Raw genomic sequence first — 19,809 nt, forward strand, 5'->3', positions numbered from 1 at the left:
TGTAGCCTTCATAGTATTTGTTATGTACTCAGTGACAATTGCATGGCACTTTCTTTACTTTTTTATTTTTGAACAATTCTTTACTTTTTTCGTTCTACAAATAACCTTCAATTAAATGCATTATATTGTTAATGTTGAGGCCCAGGAATCTCTCCACAAGCTACTAATAGAGGAGCGTAGTTAAAAACACTTTTGGTCCACTTGGTATCAAATATAACAGCATATGTGACTTGCCAACTATTTCCAAGAAGTTTTTACTTTGAAATTTTAGCCTTCATCCTATGAAAACTATATTTTGAGTATTCATTTTGTTATGTATTTTCTTCTTGCTTTCATATTTTTATATTCTTTATTTTTTTCTGTGTGAAAGGTAATAATCATGAGTATTTCTACATGTTATTGAAATTTTTCTTCCTCATGCAATGTTGAAGTAGCAAAAATTAGCATTCTCCTTTGAATTTATCTTGACAAGTTGGGCAAAATTCTTAAATAGGGTGTTTTTAAAAATCTCATGCCCTATTTTATGTTATATCAATATATATAGCTATGCTATATAATATATATATAGATAATTATTTCTTTTTTTTTTTTTTTTTTTTTTTTGTCTTTTGTCTTTTTGTTGTTGTTGTTGTTGTTGTTGTTGTTATTGTTGCTATTTCTTGGGCCGCTCCCGCGGCATATGGAGGTTCCCAGGCTAGGGGTTGAATCGGAGCTGTAGCCACCGGCCTACGCCAGAGCCACAGCAACGCGGGATCCGAGCCGCGTCTGCAACCTACACCACAGCTCACGGCAACGCCGGATCGTTAACCCACTGAGCAAGGGCAGGGATCGAACCCGCAACCTCATGGTTCCTAGTCGGATTCGTTAACCACTGCGCCACGACGGGAACTCCCAGATAATTATTTCTATATCTAGAAAGAGAGAGAACCTATCTTAAATAACTAAGCAGGAGGTACTTCCAAGCAGTTTGTGACTGTAATTAGATTTATTTCTATTTGTCACTGCTTTTCACAGTTTTTTTTTTCCTCTTCAAGGTCATGGGAAATGTCTGAATAGACACATGAACAGACCTATAGACTCTACAGGAGTTTCTGGCTTTTTCACAGCTCTGCAGTACTTATCAGTGCATCCTTACCCCACATCACCCCCACTCTGGCATTAGCACCCACCTTGATTGCACCTCTGCATTCTGTATTCCTTGGGTTCAATATGCCTTGGGTTCTGTATGTCTCAAGTTTATGATGAAGTTCTGGAAATGGGGCACAGGGAGGCATAACTTGAATAAGTACAGTGACATGCACATGACAGTAGCAGAGGAATGACAAGGCTGTTTGTAGTTTGCACCTATATACCTGGTCTAATTGAGTTGTGATTTTTTTGTGCTTATAGAGTCGGGTGATAGTTATCACTTGTGAATTGTGTGGTACACTTCAAACTACCCTTTGGTACAGTTTTTTTATTGACTTGGCAATATTTTCAAATTGAATATGATTAAAATGGAAGGTTTCCTCAATATGCATTATTTAAATTAATATTATTGTGGTTTGGGACCTCAGAAATAATCCTCTTATAATGAACTTATGATTATCTTCTAGGAGAGGCTATGGTGAAAAATACTTTCTGCTAGCGCATATTGAATTGTCATTGACTCAGGCTTTGATGGGCAACAACAACAACAAAGATCTTTATTTACTCTGACCCAGTGAGAATACGAAAGGATGAAGTTTTCAATACAAATACTCAGTGAATTAAATTTTTCCTATTCAGAGAAGGTGTAAACTAGGAACCAAATCATAAACTTTACACAGTGCCTTTCTCCCATCTGAGGCAACTGTTCTTTCCAAATAACTTTCATAAAAGAGGGCAGCCTGGGTGAACTCAAGATTTTTAAACTCCTACTGAGTCAGATTCTATCAGTATTTTGCTGTATTATTTAGTTCACAGTTGTGATTATTCAGAATATCAGACATATCAACAACTAGATTTATATACAAACACTAAAGCTTCTTATAAATTGCATGTTTCATTCTCTAATGAATATTTATTGTCCCCAGTGTCCCTGGGGACTGATCTAGATGTTGAGGAAAGTGATGAACCATACAAACAAGACCCCTGTTTGCATGGAGCTAACATTTCAGTGGCATTAGACAGAAAACAAAAATAAAATTGAAATGGGATTTTATTTTATTCTTATTTTTGCTTTTTTAGGGCTGCACCCGTGGCAAATGGAAGTTCCCAGGCTAGGGGTCAAATCAGAGCCATAGCTGCTGGCCCACAGCCACAGTAGTGCCAGATCTGAGCCACATCTGCAACCTATACCACAGCTAATGGCAATGCCAGATCCCCAACCCACTGAGGAAGGCCAGTGATCAAACCCGCATCCTCACGGATCCTAGTTGGGTTCATTACCAACTAGGATTAGCTACTACGGGAACTCCAAAATGGGCTATTTATTGTGAGGTTTGTTATCCTAGATTTTCAAGTAAAGACACAAACCTGATAACTATAGATAATTCTTTCTTCATGCTAAGGTTTTCTTTTGCCAGTTATTTAGGACTTACTAAATGTATAAGTTAAGGCGTCTCTAGCTGATATAACAAACTCCAAATTTTCAATGGTTTAACACAGTCAACTTTTTAATAATTGTAATAGTCTGGTGCCTTTGTTCCTGATTAGTGGCTGGTATCCTCCCTGTTGCAATCCAGGGAGTCAGGCTCTTCTTGTATTGTGGTTCCATCCTCCTTTAGGGATTCAAAGGTTCTGGCATATAGGTAGAGAAAGAAAAAAGAGAGAAGGGAATTTCACAGGTGGTATAGAAGTGACACATATCACTTCCACTGACATACTAATGGAGTGAACTAGTCACACGGCTATGCCTGGGTGCAGGAGAGTCTGGGAAATGTAACATCTGGTTGGACAATTGCTACCCAACAATATCTTTATACCACGGAGAGGGGCACAGAATTTTGCTGAAGAGGTGATATTTCTGTCATGTCCAGGGAGATGGCACACTTTCTAGCCTTTGTATGCTATGACCAGAATGTAAAGAGAGTAAAGGTGTTTTCCTTGAGGAGTTCACAGTGGCAGTTTAAGGCCCGTTGGATTTTGGTGAATTTCCTGCCAACGGATTGGACCATGGGTGAAGGGAAAATGGCTATAGTGAAAGCGGTGAACTTTCACTGACACATGATAAGTAAACATGGATCAAAATGGATTCTACTCTGTGAAAGGAGACTGCATTTGGGCTATTTTAAAAGAATCTGCCTCCAGGTACATTCTGCCAGAGTGAGAGAAACCCAGAAGAAAGCGTCTACATGAGGATAATGCTAGAAAGAGTAACAGAGAGGGACCTAGAAAGCCAGCTAGAGATCAACCAGCGTCACTTCAATGAATGCCCTGTGTTCTTTCACTTCTCATCCCATTTACATCCTGTTACCTGAAGGAGCCATATTAGCACAGCGGTTGTAGGAGGAGAGGAAGTCAAAACAGGGGGTTGGAAAGAACAGATCGTGTCTTCCTTCTTCTTCACAAGCAGTCTGAAAAATCACAAGATAGTCCTGGAAGTGGGGCTGAGGTACCAGGAAGGGAAATCAGGAAAAGTATTCATTGGATGTGAGATGAAAGTCTTGACCCATCCTAATAATAGAAACTTTTCAGATTACACTCCTCTGAACTTAGCCCATCTGGTGAACCCATTACCATGACGATAAGTGGCCAAGATGAATTTATTTATTTATTTATTTATTTTATAATTTTTTTTTATTTTCCCACTGTACAGCAAGGGGGTCAGGTTATCCTTACATGTATACATTACAATTACATTTTTCCCCCACCCTTTCTTCTGTTGCAACATGAGTATCTAGACAAAGTTCTCAATGCTATTCAGCAGGATCTCCTTGTAAATCTATTCTAAGTTGTGTCTGATAAGCCCAAACTCCCGATCCCTCTGGCTAAGATGAATTTAGACAGAGATAATTTTACAAATAAAAATAGTGCAGCATTTCATTGAGGATGGCATGGAGACTAAAGGAGTGCACCCAGATAGAGAGACTAACAAATGCACAAGCCCCTGAAACAGAATGAACTTGGTGGGAAGCACCCTACCAGGAGGGAGCCCAGGCACCCCAGGAACAGAAAAGGGGCTTTTTTCTCTGGAGCTCAGACAGAAATGGTAATGTTGCAGGATTCTCGTGCAGGGAGACAGGACACCGAGGCTTTTTGCCAAGAAGCAGCATTTATTTGTACCAGCACTGGCTCAGCAGATTCACATCCAGAGACTGTGCCTTGAACGCAGCAGGGCGCTGCCTTATATACCCTCTGTTATTTTTTCTTTTATACTTTGGTCCCTTTGCTCCCCTTATAAGATAGCATACATTCTGTAAATTCTGGTTGGATGGTCTATGTTACAGAGCTGCACATGGATACTGATTATGTCTTGCTGCCACATGTGCATGCAGATGCCACGTTGCCTTCCCTTTGTTCTGGAACGGCCCCTACCCATTACAGTAAGGGGATGATGATGTCTACAGAGATGTCTATAGGATACCATCGTGTAGCACCTCAAGGGCAAGATGAGAATTTTTATTCCTTGTGCCATCAGAAGCCAGTAGAAGTTGTAGAGAAAGGAATAAGCTCATCTAACTTATGTTTTTAAATCTCTCAGAATGTTTCTTTTAAGAGAATAATATATAAGTTGTATTTGGATGCTGAAAATATTTGATGTTTGTTCTAAGATGATACAAGGAGTTCCCAGTGTGGTACAATGGAAGCGAATCCAACTAGTATCCATGAGGATGCAGATTCGATCCCTGGCCTCGCTCAGTGGGTCAGATATCCGGCGTTGCAGTGAGCTGTGGTGTAGGTGGCAGACGTGGCTTGGATCCTGTATTGCTGTGGCTGTGATGTAGGCTAATCCATTTCAACCCCTAGCCTGGGAACTTCCATATGCCGTGGGTGCAGCCCTAAAAAGGAAAAAAAAAAAAAAAAAGATGAATACAGATAGTCAAATTTCCTCTAAAAGGTTTATAACTTAGCAAAATTCAATACATCTGTTTGTATGTATTTTAAGTTAGTATTCCAGTCTTAAACGAGTATTTGAAATGTTTTCAGTGTTCTAAATTTCAGCATCTTATGAATGTTCACATGCTTTAAAATCTTCACTGATATTCCATAGGACTAACTATACACCATGTGGTCTCTTTACAAAGAATTCTGAGAAATGGAAGCAATTTCTTTTTTTTTCTTTTTTTTTTTTTTTTTTTTGTCTTTTTGCCATTTCTGGGGCCGCACCCACGGCATATGGAGGTTCCCAGGCTAGGGGTCTCATCGGAGCTGTAGCTGCTGTCCTACGCCAGAGCCACAGCAACACAGGATCCAAGCTGTCTGCAACCTACATCACAGCTCATGGCAACACCAGAGGCCTGGGATCGAACTCGCAACCTCATGGTAGGATCCTAGTCGGATTCGTTAACCACTGAGCCACGACAGGAACTCCAAGGAAGCAATTTCTTTAAACAGCTATTGTGTTGGTTAAAATATTCCTTAAAATACAATCAAGAGAAAAATATTAGACACCTTATAAAGGAATGTTCTCTGTCATTGAATGTAAAAGCTGCCATGTGAAAATGAAAGACAGCTTCTGAAGTTACCATATACAGTAATTACTATTTTACTTGAGTTTACAAAAAAAGAGTCAAAACGTCATTTATGTTTAATTCTAAACATAAATTAAACTGAAAAAACCCGACTTATCAAAGTGGAGTAATATGCCACTGGAAAGACAAGTACTAGCCAAATATTTCAAAATTTTTTATATATCAAGTATTCACAGAAATTCAGCTGACTTTGTACTTCCTGTTGAATATGTTATTTAGCAAAAAATGGAATGGAGGTGGTAAAATACCTCAGACAACAAGACTGTTAACCAGTTTTAGAGAGTAATTTTTATACATTTCTTTTGCTTGTTATTTACTCAAAATAGTTACATATTCCTGGATTATATAGATAATACAAAAAAGGTGTTCTAGGAATAAACTTACAAATTTTGATCATCTCATAAAATGGTGACTAACAAAAATTTCTTTAATTTACTGAATGTATAAAATATTTAATGAAATATCTAATTTGTATAGCCTTAAGAAGTATAATTGAAACATTAATCTTGCCCAAATTAATTTTGAAAATACTTTGGCAGATGGATATTTAGTAGAAATTATTTTATAATACCTTATGTAAAAGGTGTCATTTAGGAATCTTTACCCGTTTAAACTTGGAAGAAAATTATATTCGAGCCATAATGAAAGTCAGAAATTATTTTTTATATTATTGTATTTTGTTTGTTTTTTATAGCCTCACTTGCGGCTTATGGAAGTTCCCAGGCTAGGGGTTGAATTAGAGCTGCAGCTGCAGGCCTATGCTACAGCCACAGCAATGCAGGATCTGAGCTGCATCTGTGATCTACAGCGAAGTTTGTAGCCACACCAGATCCTTAACCCACTGAGTGAGACCAAGGATCTAACCTGCATCCTCATGGACACCAACCTGCTGAATGACAATGGGAACTCCCTGTTTGTTTTTTGAGCAGAGAAAGGTTTATTGCAAAAACCAAGCAAGGAGAATGGGTGACTCATGTCCCCCAAAGTGGAAGTCCTATATTATTGTAGTTAAATTTGACATATATTTTACTCTTCCAGGGATACAGAACAAACAATGAGTTAGAAACTTCATTCTTTTTACATTACTGAAATATTTATTTCTATTGAGTCCATTGTGGTTTCTGAGACTCCAGAAAATTAGGTTGCAGGGATTCTCCAAAGATTGCAGTGCTACTTAGTGCTGATCGCGGTAAGCAATTGATGGTTGCTGTCTGGAAGGCTGCTCTGTGAAGGATTGTGAGGGGGCATCCAGACATACTAGATAAGAATGATCAGGTAGTGAGATTTGCCATGGATGTGTCAAGGAGGAGCTGTAACAAAGGTGCCCCTTAGCTGCCGTCCACATTTCCTAAGAGATTAGGCTAACCATATAGAATGTCATAACACATTCATAACACAAAGTGTACCTCTGTTGTAATGGCTTATAGTTCACAGAGGAAACAGTTGATTTAAAATGGTTTTGTTTTATTTTGTGTTCAAATTTTACATCAGATAAGATACAAATCAATTTGATATTCCAGTATGTTTTTACTCTTAAAATCAGACTTTTTCAATGTGCAGGTGTCAGCATATGTAAGTGGGTCACAATGAGTGTTATTTTCTAAGAAATGAATTAGAATAGATCAGATAAATCACATGTGGTAAGAGTAGGGACTGTTTTGTGAAACTATGTTTTTCAGTGGTGTGGGTGAATGGGCCAGAGTAGCGATATAGCATAAATTACTCTGATAATCAGTGGCTCAGATCTTAGCATTTTTACTTCTGTGAAAAAGCTATAGTCTTGTCTTAAACTGACTTTATTGACCTAAAACTGACCTCCTCTGAAAAATATCTGAGTAATAGACCAGGACAAATATCTAGTCTAAAATGTCTTATTTTGGGGTTCCCCTTGTGGCTCAGTGGGTTAAGGACTTGGCAAAGTTTCCATTAGGTAGTGGGTTCAATCCCTGGCCTCATTCAGTTGGTTACAGATCTGGCATTGCTGTAAGCTGTGACATAGGTTGCAGATGCAGCTCGAATCTGGTGTTGCCATGGCTATGGAGTAGACCCCAGCTGTAGCTCCAGTTCAGCCCCTAGCCTGGGATCTCCCACATGCCATAGCTTCAGCAGGAAAAAAAAATTAAAAAAAAAAATGTCTCAGTTCAGTTTTCTGTGTAAAGACTTGGGCAAAGTTTCTAGGCTAATGTATGGTTGTTGGTGTTTGTTATTATGGCAAATTCCGTTGGTTTAGTTGTTGATTTGTTTGACCCTCAGAAACTTCCTAGATGGCCATGTTCCGTAATAGTCTTATAAAATATGTCAGGTTTCCTAGGAAATAGTAACTTTGTCACACAATGCCATTATGGAGTTTTTTGCACTTTATATATATATATTTTTCCCTCTTTATGATTATGAGCACTGGCTATTTTACTGTAGGTATTTAATGGCCTTTTATTTTAAGAATCGATGATTCTAATAACTCCTAAAACTATTGTAGATGGCCATTTTCTATTGCATTCATAATTAAATCTGCTTTGTAATAAATGATATCTACTCTCATCTAGTATTTTTGAACTTGTATATATCCTTGATTTCCATCTTTCCTTGTCAGGTGACGTTCATTACACTAAATGCTATTTTCATCCCTCTAAAATATAATATTTATCGACTCATTAATTTATACAGAAGTAATCAAGCAAACCCTTGTTCCATGGGTGAAGCTATAATGTTTACCATATCAAAGTATCAAGCTATGTTTTATGAATAACTCTCTCCCCATCACCACCTGTTCCCATCAGCTTAATATCGAGGGTGTTTTTTTGTCACTCCTGTAATGTGATTTGATGATTTTCAAAATAGCTCCATGTCCCAAAACACATCCATTACCAAGCTTTAAATTATCACTAAAATGTCCAACATTCTCCATTTTGTTAGGTTAAGGCTTTACAGACAACTGGTCTTTGTTAAGATTGAGATATGTCCCATCTATTTAATCACCTTTAGCACATTTGCTTCAGTTAAAGACTCTTACTGTGGTGAAGGTCATGGCTTATATGGGATGAGATATAAGCCTTTAGCCAGAACGGATCAGAATGAGAATCAGGAAATATCTTGGAACTTGAGGAGAGCCTTCCAGGGCTAAGTGGATATAGCTTGGGAGGCAAGATAGGAGAAACCAGACAGAAGGAAGGAATCTAAACAGGAAGGTAATTTTATCATCAACATAATTTGACTTCTTAGTCAGATTGTCTCTAGTAATTGATGCTGATATACAGAGCTACTTAAAAGTGTATCCCCTGAATCAGCAACAGCAGCCACAACTTTTTAGAAAACTTTTTAGAAAACTTACATGTTTTCAGGCCCCACCTAAGATCTACTGAATCAGAATCTTTGAGGAGGAGGGCTAGTAACCTATATTTTAGCAGCCTCTACAGATGGTTCTTATGGACGCTGAAATCTGAGTGCCACAGCTAAAGGAAACAGACAACAGACCTCATAGTAATAAGGGTACTGAAGAAAAATATATTTTAGATGTAATTTTGCAGTTTCCTTGGCATTTAGCTAGATGGATCTCTTGGGCTAGCTGTTGTTAAAAAACATTATATTACCATTTACCAAGGCTAAACAAGGAAAATATATACGAAATTAAAAGTGAGTGAGGTACATTCAGTAGTGGGTCAAAGAGAAAAATAAAACAAATGGCTTAATGTATAAAAATTTTATTGGCTTCCACAGGACAATGATTCCATGCTGACACTAAGTGCTAACTATTTATTTGTTTTGTAATTCTAGGAGAGCATTTGTGTTGAAATACCTCTCTTTAATCCAAAAGGGAAATTGATTCACTTTGACGTGCAGTTATCCAGTCCTGCCTTTAGTGGACTCAAGGAACTCGTACTGTTTCCACTAGAATCTGTCAAATACATTGTACGGTATTCTCCAGCAAGTACAGGCTGTATACATGAAAGGTATGGTTTGAGTGTGGCATTATATTTATTGTTGATCCTTTGAAACTTACCTTTAAAATTATTTCTTCACATGCTGATTCAGATTACACTCGTTCATAGTGTTAGCTTTGCTTAATACCATTCTTTGATAAAATGTACTTATTTAGTGTTATCATTGTTTGCTTTAGTGTAAAGAGAGTATTTACTGGAATATCAAATAATTCCTAAATTGCTCTGTATATACTCTTTATCATTTCACTTTTCATTACTCATATTTTTCTAGGTATAAAAATGGAATCCAATGAAAATGATTCCATAAAGGCTATGGGTTAAACTTTAAATTGTCTTGATGAATATTCATTTGTATTTTATATGCCCAATTAAATACAAATCACAAACATCCCGTATATACACGTTTATTAACAGTGCAATGACCAGTGTTCTTTTTTTTAAATTTTTTTTTATTTTTTTGTCTTTTTGCCATTTCTTGGGCCGCTCCCGCGGCATATGGAGGTTCCCAGGCTAGGGGTCTAATCGGATCTGTAGCCACTGGCCTACACCACAGCCACAGCAATGCAGGATCCGAGCCACGTCTGCGACCTACACCACAGCTCACGGCAACAGTGACCAGTGTTCTTATAGCATAATTATGAAAAAATTTCTTTCCACTATATATTCACATACACACAAACACATAGCCTCTATGCTCGTGATTAACCCAGTTTATAGTAAAATAATCAAACATTTGTAATATACTCAAACATCAGTAATATCCAATTTATTTAATATATAGTTTTAAAGATTATACTTAGTATTGGTGTGTAGAGTGCATTCCATTACTTCATGAAAATGTGCTTTGCTAGTTTATATGCTCTTTCAAAGTTAGAATAGTTCTTATTTTAATGAATAAGGAAGACATGAATATATTTGTGAAATTTTAAAGGATAAACATTTTTATAATGTGAGCCTGACAATTAAGACCGTAATGTATTTTTTTTTTTTTTTTTTGTATATGGAGGTTCCCAGGCTAGAGGTCTAATTGGAGCTGTAGCCGCTGGCCTACACCAGAGCCACAGCAACGTGGGATCCGAGCCGCGTCTGCAGCCTACACCACAGCTCACAGCAACGCCAGATCGCTAACCCACTGAGCGAGGCCAGGGATCGAACCTCATGGTTCCTAGTCAGATTCGTTAACCACTGAGCCACGATGGGAACTCCCATAATGTATTTATAAAAGACACTACTTTGATAGATTATTATTAGAGAAATGGGCTCATCACCATTCCCCAGTGTGACTGTAGAGGCTTTGTGAATACATATTGGGTCCTGAATTTTTTCTATCAGTATACATTAAAAGACAGACTTTGGGATTATACTTACTGCTTGCTTGCTCTTTTAAGATCATTGGAGCATGTATTTTACGTACTTATCATAGCTAAAATTCTCATAGTAACCATAAGAGGGAAGAATGATCGCTCCCATTCTATAAATGATGAAACTGAAGTTCACAGTTAGATGACTTGTTCAAAGGTTCACAAATAAAAGATGACAGAGCTGGGATGCCAGCCCACTTTTACTTTTGGACTGTCACATGCTCTGTCTCTATGTCCCCAAAGGTGAGCATGTACTGCTCATAAAGGAAGTTCTCCAGAGCTGCATGTCACTGGGTAGCCTTTACGTGAAAATGTATATGTTCGATTCAACAAACTAAATTTGATTTAATCACAATTAAAATGCAAGACTTTGCTTTTTTTTTAGCTCAGGCGAGACATTTAAATCACCTATGTGTAAGCATTTTTCATTGATTTAATAGGCATTTATTAAATAGGTATTAATAATATTTTTTCTTGAATAAGTGATTTTCTCACCAAAAATGAAAAAAAAAAAAAGTGTATCTACATCAAGAGTAGAATGTGATACAGAGCAATTGTAAAATGCTGTATTTGAAACCACCTATTTGGGATTTATTTTTTCTGTCAAATTTGTTTTTCATACAAACTAAAACTGCTGATAAGGTTTTGTATATTTCTCTCCACCAGCATTACTTTTCAGCCTGAAATGGCTCTAGAGTTTTGGTATTTACTGAAAATAACTACTGACATGCCAAAGCCAATCTCAATGCCAGAAATATATTGTGACCTTGGAAAGTAAGTTCTATTTAATAGATAAAATTATTTCATGTAAGAAAAAAAAAGTTTGTTGTTATAATGCATTTAATCTCTTGAAAGAAGACATAAATGTATTTTTAGTAATTGAGGTTCTTCTCCAGGGAAATTGGATATTAAACTACCCTGTGGAAAACTTGTGTGAATGAAAAACAAGTCAGGACTTAGTAAGGCGAGGCTTTTATTCAACATGATTATTGCAAAGACGGAAAAGGGATTATTGCAATAGTTGTGAAAGCTGGACAAGGAAGGGAAAAATGACCGTTGTGGCCTGATAGGAGGAAGGGTTTCTCTGTGGTCAGCTTATTACCAGAAGAAGCCCAGAAAGGAGGCAGGTTCCACTTTTTCTTTGGTGGTTGCTCAAGCTTGCGGACAAGCAGAGTTCAGGGCCCTGTAGGAAAGATAGAAGGCTGACTCAGGTTTGGTCAAGGCAAAGCAGAGGGTAAGCAATGGGCAGTTGAGAATACTTGGTTACTTGATTAATACCATGTGCCCTTGAAATATGACCATTTATATTTAGATGACTGAGGTCCTCTTACATGTCTGACATCAAGCTTGGTGAAGATATATAGTGGTAACCATGTCATAGTTCCTGCTTTTCAAGAGTATATATGCCAGGGGGCAAATCAGTGCCTTTTTGTTAATGTCTGTCTCTTAGCACACCAAAAGAGTGTTCACTTCTCCCAGTTCCAGACCTTGAACGAAAACATCACTGCTAGTAATTTATTAAAGAGATGATGCTAGTAGGAAAAATCAGTTAGAGAGTGGGGAAAACAGAATAAGTAAAAGGAAACAGCTAAGCATGGATGTGATTGCAGGAATAGTCCTAGACTCTTCTGTTGGAGAGCTTTAGAGCATAAATCACATCTCAGAGTCTGTCTTGTCTTGATGCCCAGATCCTGGGCTTTTGATTTCTCATGCTAGGCACTATAAACTTCCTCCAGATGATCTATAAACTTCTAGGCATTTCTGGTGTAGGGATGAGGAGGCTTCAGGATCCAAAGTCCACCATCTGAAGGTCTCAGATGGAAGATGAAGAGCAAGTGTGCAGAAGTTGGGGGATGGGGGCAGAGGGCTGGTAAAAATCTTCTAGGGTAATAGGGCAGAACACAGACAGTGTCTGCTACAAGTTATTTACAAATTTATTTCTAGATTTATGTTTTTCTTGTTTTAAATATATACTAATATATGAAAACTATATACATATTTATATATAATTGTTAATAAATATAAAAGTCTTATGAAAATATTTGGCTCAACAATTTTATAATCATTTTTTTTCATTCTACCAAAAAGTGATGACTTTTTCTCTCTTTTTTTAAGCTCTTTTTGCTGATTTTTTTTTTTTTTTGCCACACCCATGGCTTATAGAAGTTCCCAGGCCAGGGATTGAATCCAAGCCACAGTTACAACCTACACCATAGCTGTAGCAAGACCAGATCCTTAACCTCCTGCACCAGGCCAGCAATCAAACCCATGCCTCCACAGAGACAAGGCAGGATCCTTAACCCACTGCACCACTGGAGTAACTCCATTTCTTGTTTTTTAGCATGTTTTTCTGAAACTCAATTTCTTTTTAGCTAAGTCGTACTGTGTATAATTTAAAGTCACAGAATATTAAAAGAAGTTCGATAGTAAGTATTATTTTAACCATTCTTATCCTGGACCCTTTTCCTCTTCCAAAGTTTACGTAGTCTTTATTTATACCCAGTGTCTTTAAAATTCTTAATGATATATATTCATGTGGCTCTATTTTTGTACCTTTTTCTGGATAGTCAGGGTCTCTTTCAATATGGAAACACTGAGATATCATTTCATACCTGTTAGAATGGCTAGGAGTTTGAAATCAAGGTTTCAGCAGGACCATGCTCCCTCTGAAAACAAAAAGGGAGAATCCTTTCTTGCCTCTTCTTTGGTGTTCCTTGACTTTGAGATGCATCATTCCTGTCTCCACCTCCATTCTCATATGGCCATTGTCTCCTTATAAAAGTACTGGTCATGTTGGATAAAGGGCCACCCTACCCCAATGTGACCACAGCTTAACTAATTGCACCTGCAATGACCCTGTTTCCAAATAAGGTCACATTCAGAGGTATTGGTAGTTAGAACTTCACTATATCTTTTGAGGAATGCAGTTCAACACATAATAGACATTAAGTTTGTAAAATTATCATTGAACAAGTTTACTAGCTTTTGTTTTTCCTTCCAGATTTTCCACTCAGAGAGTTTCTTTAGGTAATCCTACACATGAAACCTTAAACTTGGAAGCCACAAATAGTAATTCTGAAAATTTTGTCTTGGAGATGAGCAGATCACCAGTAAGTATGTTCAGAAAGCCGAGCAACCTATCACTACTAGAACATTTTCCAGTTCTGATTTTGGGATACCATGGAGTATTAGCATTTGAATTACTATTAACGTCTCAAATGCTACAAGTTTTAAACATTTTTTATGTGTGTGTGTGTATATATATATATAATGTATATGTGTGTACATATATAGTGTGTGTGTATATATAGATAAAATACACCCACCTTTAGTTTATCAAGAAAACCAGTATCATGTTCATCTAACTTTTTGAAATCGTACATGCTAGATTCATACTCATTATCACTGAACTCTAAACAAACTGGTTGTGCTTTATTTCTGACTATTTTGTTAACCAGTTTTTGCAGTAGTTTCCCAGGAGTATGATTTTGATTCATTGGTCATTCTGTATGTCCCAGTCCCAGGAGGCCAGTTCTTTTTAGCCTTTCCTCAATCCCTACCCACCACCTTCTCCTCACTTCCAGACAGTGCTGACAGCTCTTCCCCTCTCTCCTTTCTCTGCCTCATTTTCTCATTCCTTGGTCCCTGTTAAATATAACAGCCAGTCAGTGGACCTCAGTCACGTCCTCCTCCCCTAAGTAGCAGAACAAGATCTGAAGCTTTAGCATCCCTGTCTGTATTTCCAAAGCATGTGATACTGAATCCAAAATCATGGTTTCAACTAAACTTCAAAATGATAATTGCAAAAGATTATTTTCTTCAGAGGATTTCACAGTAAATCATGAAGCCCTCTTAAGCAGATAATATGGTACTTAATTAAAGACTTTTACTCTTTGCTGTTTGATGATTGTTTAACAAATCTATAAGGTGATTTCTTTATATTTTAGTACCTGTCTGTTGTCACTCACTGGTTGCCAACTTAGATCATGATATGAAATTAGTTCTTAACTGCCATGATGTATCATATCAGATGTTTCTAAGTTTTACATTGCTAAAATTGATATATATAGTTTAATCTTAGAAAAACTACATTAAAGTGTACATGCACATTTGCATTACTTAACACCATATTATCCATAAGTTAAACAGATATGATGTTCAGGCTATAGTTTACGTATACCTAAAATTACTCATTAGACAGTGGTGTTTTCATATCCTTTGTATGACTACATTTATAGAAGAATGTAAACTGTGGTCTAAGGGAAAACAAATACATTATAAGACAGAAGCCACTTTACATTGCATAATGAGAAAGATGGTCTCTGCTTTAACATTTTTTTTCACATCCACACACATCCATCTGCTTTAACATGTCCAGCCATGGCTTGCTACTCCATTCATTCTTTCATACAGTTAATAAATATTTTGGTGCATTAAATATGCAATTAACTTTAATATTAGGAAACAACCCAAAAATAAATTTATAGATGAGAAAAATAGTATGTTATAGAACAAATAGGAACACACATTGATGGTAATGATAACAAATGGAAAGTATATTATATGCATATAGAGTTTATTATGTATATATAATATATATAAGGTTATATATACATTATAAATATATATAACATTACTCCTGGTTTTATCATATAATATTCATGTTTATATAATTTAGGATTTTAAAATATTGATCATTATCCGTAAGTGTTTCAGTAAGTAAGTATAGGTTATCAAGGCAGATAATGATGTTAGAAGCTTCTTTCCCTCCATCTATACTTTATGAAAAATTTCAAAACCACACAGAAGTGGGAAGAAGAATACAGTATACAAATATATCTACTGCCTTGATTCTCTTTTAGTTATTTGTTACATTTTTTCCTTCTGTTTTCTTTCTGAAATTTCTTACTAGTCAATTTGAAGATAAGTTGTAGATGCTGTACCAACATTAAATATTTCAGATTATATTTCTTAACGGCATATTAAGGAGTTCCCATTGTGGCTCAGTGGTTAACGAATCCGACTAGGAACCATGAGGTTGCGGGTTCCATCCCTGGTCTTGCTCAGTGGGTTAAGGATCCGTCGTTGCCGTGAGCTGTGTGTGGTGTAGGTCGCAGATGCGGCTTGGATCCCGCGTTGCTGTGGCTGTGGTGTAGGCCAGTGGCTACAGCTCCGATTCGACCCCTAGCCTGGGAACCTCCATATGCCGTGGGAGCAGCCCAAGAAATGGCCAAAAGACCAAAAAAAAAAGAAAACAGCATATTAATCTCCTCCATCATCTAGTATCCAGTCCAAATTTCACTTTACTTGACTGTCACAAGAGTGCCTTTCCCCCTTGAACTAGGATCTAGTTTAAGTTCACATATTGCCTTTGGTTCTCATGATGTCACTTGCTTGTAATAAAATGTTTTTAAGTTTCAGAAAGCTCCTGTATTTCATTTCATGTATATAATTTCCCATTATGCTAAACCGGTAGTTAAATTCCATCCAATAGTGTTTAACTTTTTTTCCTCGAGACCAGAGGAAATGCATTTTTCAGTAAATTTTAGGTGGAAATAAAAGAATTTTATTGAGTTATTTCTTGGTCATATATACTACCTTGATTTTCACCACAAGCCTCTGACATATATTTATAGAAGAGGAAATTGAGGCCAGAGAGGCTAATATATTTAAACCACATGACTAGTGAGTGGTAGAACTAGAATTAAAAATCTAATGTAGTATTATATTTTTCCAGTGAAATGGAGGGAGAGAGAAAAACCTTTTTTTTCTTTTTTGGCCACTCCCATGGCATATGGAATTTCCTGGGTTTGGGATCAAACCCACACCACAGCAACGACCTGAGCCACTGCAGTGACAATGCTGGATCCTTAACCCACTGAGCCACAAGAGAACCCTGAGAGATACCTTTTTTTATTACATTTGCTAAATTGAAAGAATATATGAAATGCAGCTCCTTATTTATTTTTGCTAAAGGTGATATTGAAATTAAAGTCCTTAAATACATATTACCTGATAATCTCAAAACATTAGATGTATCAGAGGGAGAGCCAGCCTGTAATAAAAATATTTGCTGTAGAAAAACTACACACATAAATTTATTGAGGTAAATCTGTTCTAAAGTATTTTTTTCATGGCCATTTTCAGAGTTTATTGAACATTAAGTGCTATCTATATTCTACAAGGATTGAATGATACCGCTAAACTACAAGTTTCCTTTTTCAAAAGTTATCTGGCAAAATAGCAAAAAAAAAAAAAAAAAGCTGACTTACTTTTCAAATTTGTGCCACTCTCTCTGTCATTCTATAAGTGTTGATATTAAATATTACTTGTTTTGCGGTTTAGCCTTTTGATTACGTAAGATCTTTAAGCCCTCATTACTCTGTGATGAAATTTCTGTCTTCTTTCACAATCTCTAAAGAAGTAACTCAGGTTCATACAGTTCAGACTCAGGTTATCCCAGCAGGTCACACTTTGAGAATATATGTGATAGGACAAAGAAAAAACTTCATTGTATACTAAAGAAGTATGTCTTACATTTGCACTTGGACTCTGTTCATTTCTTCTGAACTTGCCAAGTCTACAAGTTAGGTTCCCAGTGGTTTTACACATATCTTTGGGTGGACAATAAGCTATGGGTTCTTAAATAAAGTGCATATTTCCATTATCAGGGATTCCAACTCAGCTTAAGAAATTAATCCTGCTTTTCTTTTATAGACCGATGTGGTCAGTGGGTGTAGAACATGATGTAAGCACTTAAAAATACTCTTTACCATGGGCTGTTCCACCAGTATTCGCCAGGCAGGCATATTGAGAATGGTCAGTGTGTACAAGGCAACACATTAATCACACCAGCATCAACCTGGCATATACGTAGTACACAAAGATGCTGACTCAAACACAAGTACTGATTTTTGTTTCTCCTCTCTTAATTGACACAGCTGATCATACCTCCTCACTCATCCAGAGACGTATATGTTCACTTTCATCCTTCTGCTCTTGGAAGAACTGGTCATCAGACTTATATCACCTTTAGCTGTGCTCAGGTATGACAGCATATTCTTGGACCAAGACAGGTTAATTTTTTTTTTCTTTTTATGACTATACCTGTGACATATGGAAGTTCCTGGGCAAGGGGTTGAATCAGCTGCAGCTGCAGCCTGTGCCATAGCCATGGCAACACCAGATCCCAGCGGTATCTGTGGACTTATGCTGCAGCTTACTGCAATGTCAGGTCCTTAACCCACTGAGTGAGGCCAGAGATCGAACCCACATCCTCTCTGAGACAACTTTGGGTCCTTAATCCACTGAGCCACAATGGGAACTCCAAATGTTAAAGTCGACAAATATGTAAATCTAATTTATCCATCTGACATCTTTATGAGCAAAACAAATTTATTTTAAATTATTATTTAAATGAACTGTTGAAAATACAGTATACATTATGTATGTGCAGACATTTAAGAAGGCATTTTTAAATCCTTCGATCAATTGAGTGAAGAATATACCCCCAGATTTAAAACACAGGTATTTTAACGTAAATGCTAAATTGCTAGCATTTATGTTAATTTTCTTGGATTTTATTACTTATATTTTCACGAACTTAAATATAAAACTGTATAAAATGCGAACTTGCATGTACTGGTATTTTTTCAGTCTATATTCATCCAAGTAATATATTTTTTAAAGTAAATAATAGTTTATTGTTTAAGCATCTCTAAACATACTACATGCCATCTAAGAATTATTTCAGTTCATTTTCACCAGAGTCCTATGGTAGAAATATGTCCACCCCTATTTTATGCATCAGGAATATGCGACATGAAGAAATTGAGATCAGGCAGGTAGAAGGAGGTAGAACCCAGACTTGAGCCCAGGACATCTGCCTTCAACCCTTCTTCATGACTATTTTTACAGTTACCTACAGATTGCCAAGTTACAACTCTCATTGCCAATGAAAATTTTACATAATTTTTACATGAATTATTATTTTTTTTACTTCTTCCAATGTTGCTGGGGGAGTAGAGTAAAAGGAAGTATATACTTTATATCCACAGGATACCAAAGGAGCTGTCAAAATCCTGTCATCTGAGAGGGAGTGAAATCAAATATAATACAGGGGTCCCCATGTCAGTACAAGGCCTGTGGGTAACTGAAGTGCCCTCTTTAAGAAAAAAAAAAAAAAGTGTTATTTAGAAAAAAAAATGAAACTGAGGCTGTTAAATTTTTTACCTGATTACTGACTTATACAATACTTGACTCTCAAAAATATTAAAGAAAGCAGACAAACAGTAATCCTTGTCATGTAGAAGAGAAGATATTATAGAGATCATTTTCTCTCACAAAAATAATTTTAACAGGGCTGATCTTTTAAATCATTGCTTCATAGAGGGTCAGCCCCTTCATCTTAATTATTGGGGACAGTGTAGTTGCTTGTATTTCAAGGTAATCTGGCACATCAGCAGGGCAACCATTGGTTCTCTATCTTGATGGCTTTAGAAAATCCAGGCCTAGAAGTTGAACTTGAAATTCTTTATCCAACACAAAAGAATTCAAACAAGTAAATAATCAGCTCAAACCTTTTGTGAATCATTTTAACACTGGTGCTATATTTCAGTCACTCTAAGCCTCTCCTTCTAAGTTGTAGCAAATCTCCAAGATTTTATCTATGGTTAGACTTAAATCAATAATTAATCCTTATAGCTACTGAGTCCAAAGTGCTTCATCATTTTCAATGTATTGCTCTAACCTTTGTGATTTTTCTTGTCTTTTTTTTTTTTTGCCTTTAATTTTATCCCTTTCTATGCCTGAATCAGTCAAGATTTTCCCTTGTTTTAATTCATCTAGCTGACATTC

At 36.7% G+C, this 19,809-nt stretch overlaps 1 protein-coding gene across 1 annotated transcript in view; it reads left to right on the forward strand.

Annotated features, from left to right (window-relative positions):
• CFAP47 (cilia and flagella associated protein 47) overlaps positions 1-19,809 on the forward strand; it is a 560,199-nt gene that overhangs the window by 435,742 nt on the left and 104,648 nt on the right. Inside the window, exons 61-64 of the mRNA XM_021080094.2 lie at positions 9,426-9,601; positions 11,620-11,727; positions 13,955-14,063; positions 17,895-17,999. Of these exons, the coding sequence (XP_020935753.2) occupies positions 9,426-9,601; positions 11,620-11,727; positions 13,955-14,063; positions 17,895-17,999 (498 nt within the window). The remainder of the gene's footprint in view (positions 1-9,425; positions 9,602-11,619; positions 11,728-13,954; positions 14,064-17,894; positions 18,000-19,809) is intronic.

Source organism: Sus scrofa, chromosome X (genome assembly GCF_054392235.1).
Source record: "Sus scrofa isolate SSC_HxYL_T2T_F1_AM1 chromosome X, Sscrofa_HxYL_maternal_Yorkshire_Landrace_v2.0, whole genome shotgun sequence".
Taxonomy (NCBI): Eukaryota; Metazoa; Chordata; class Mammalia; order Artiodactyla; family Suidae; genus Sus; species Sus scrofa.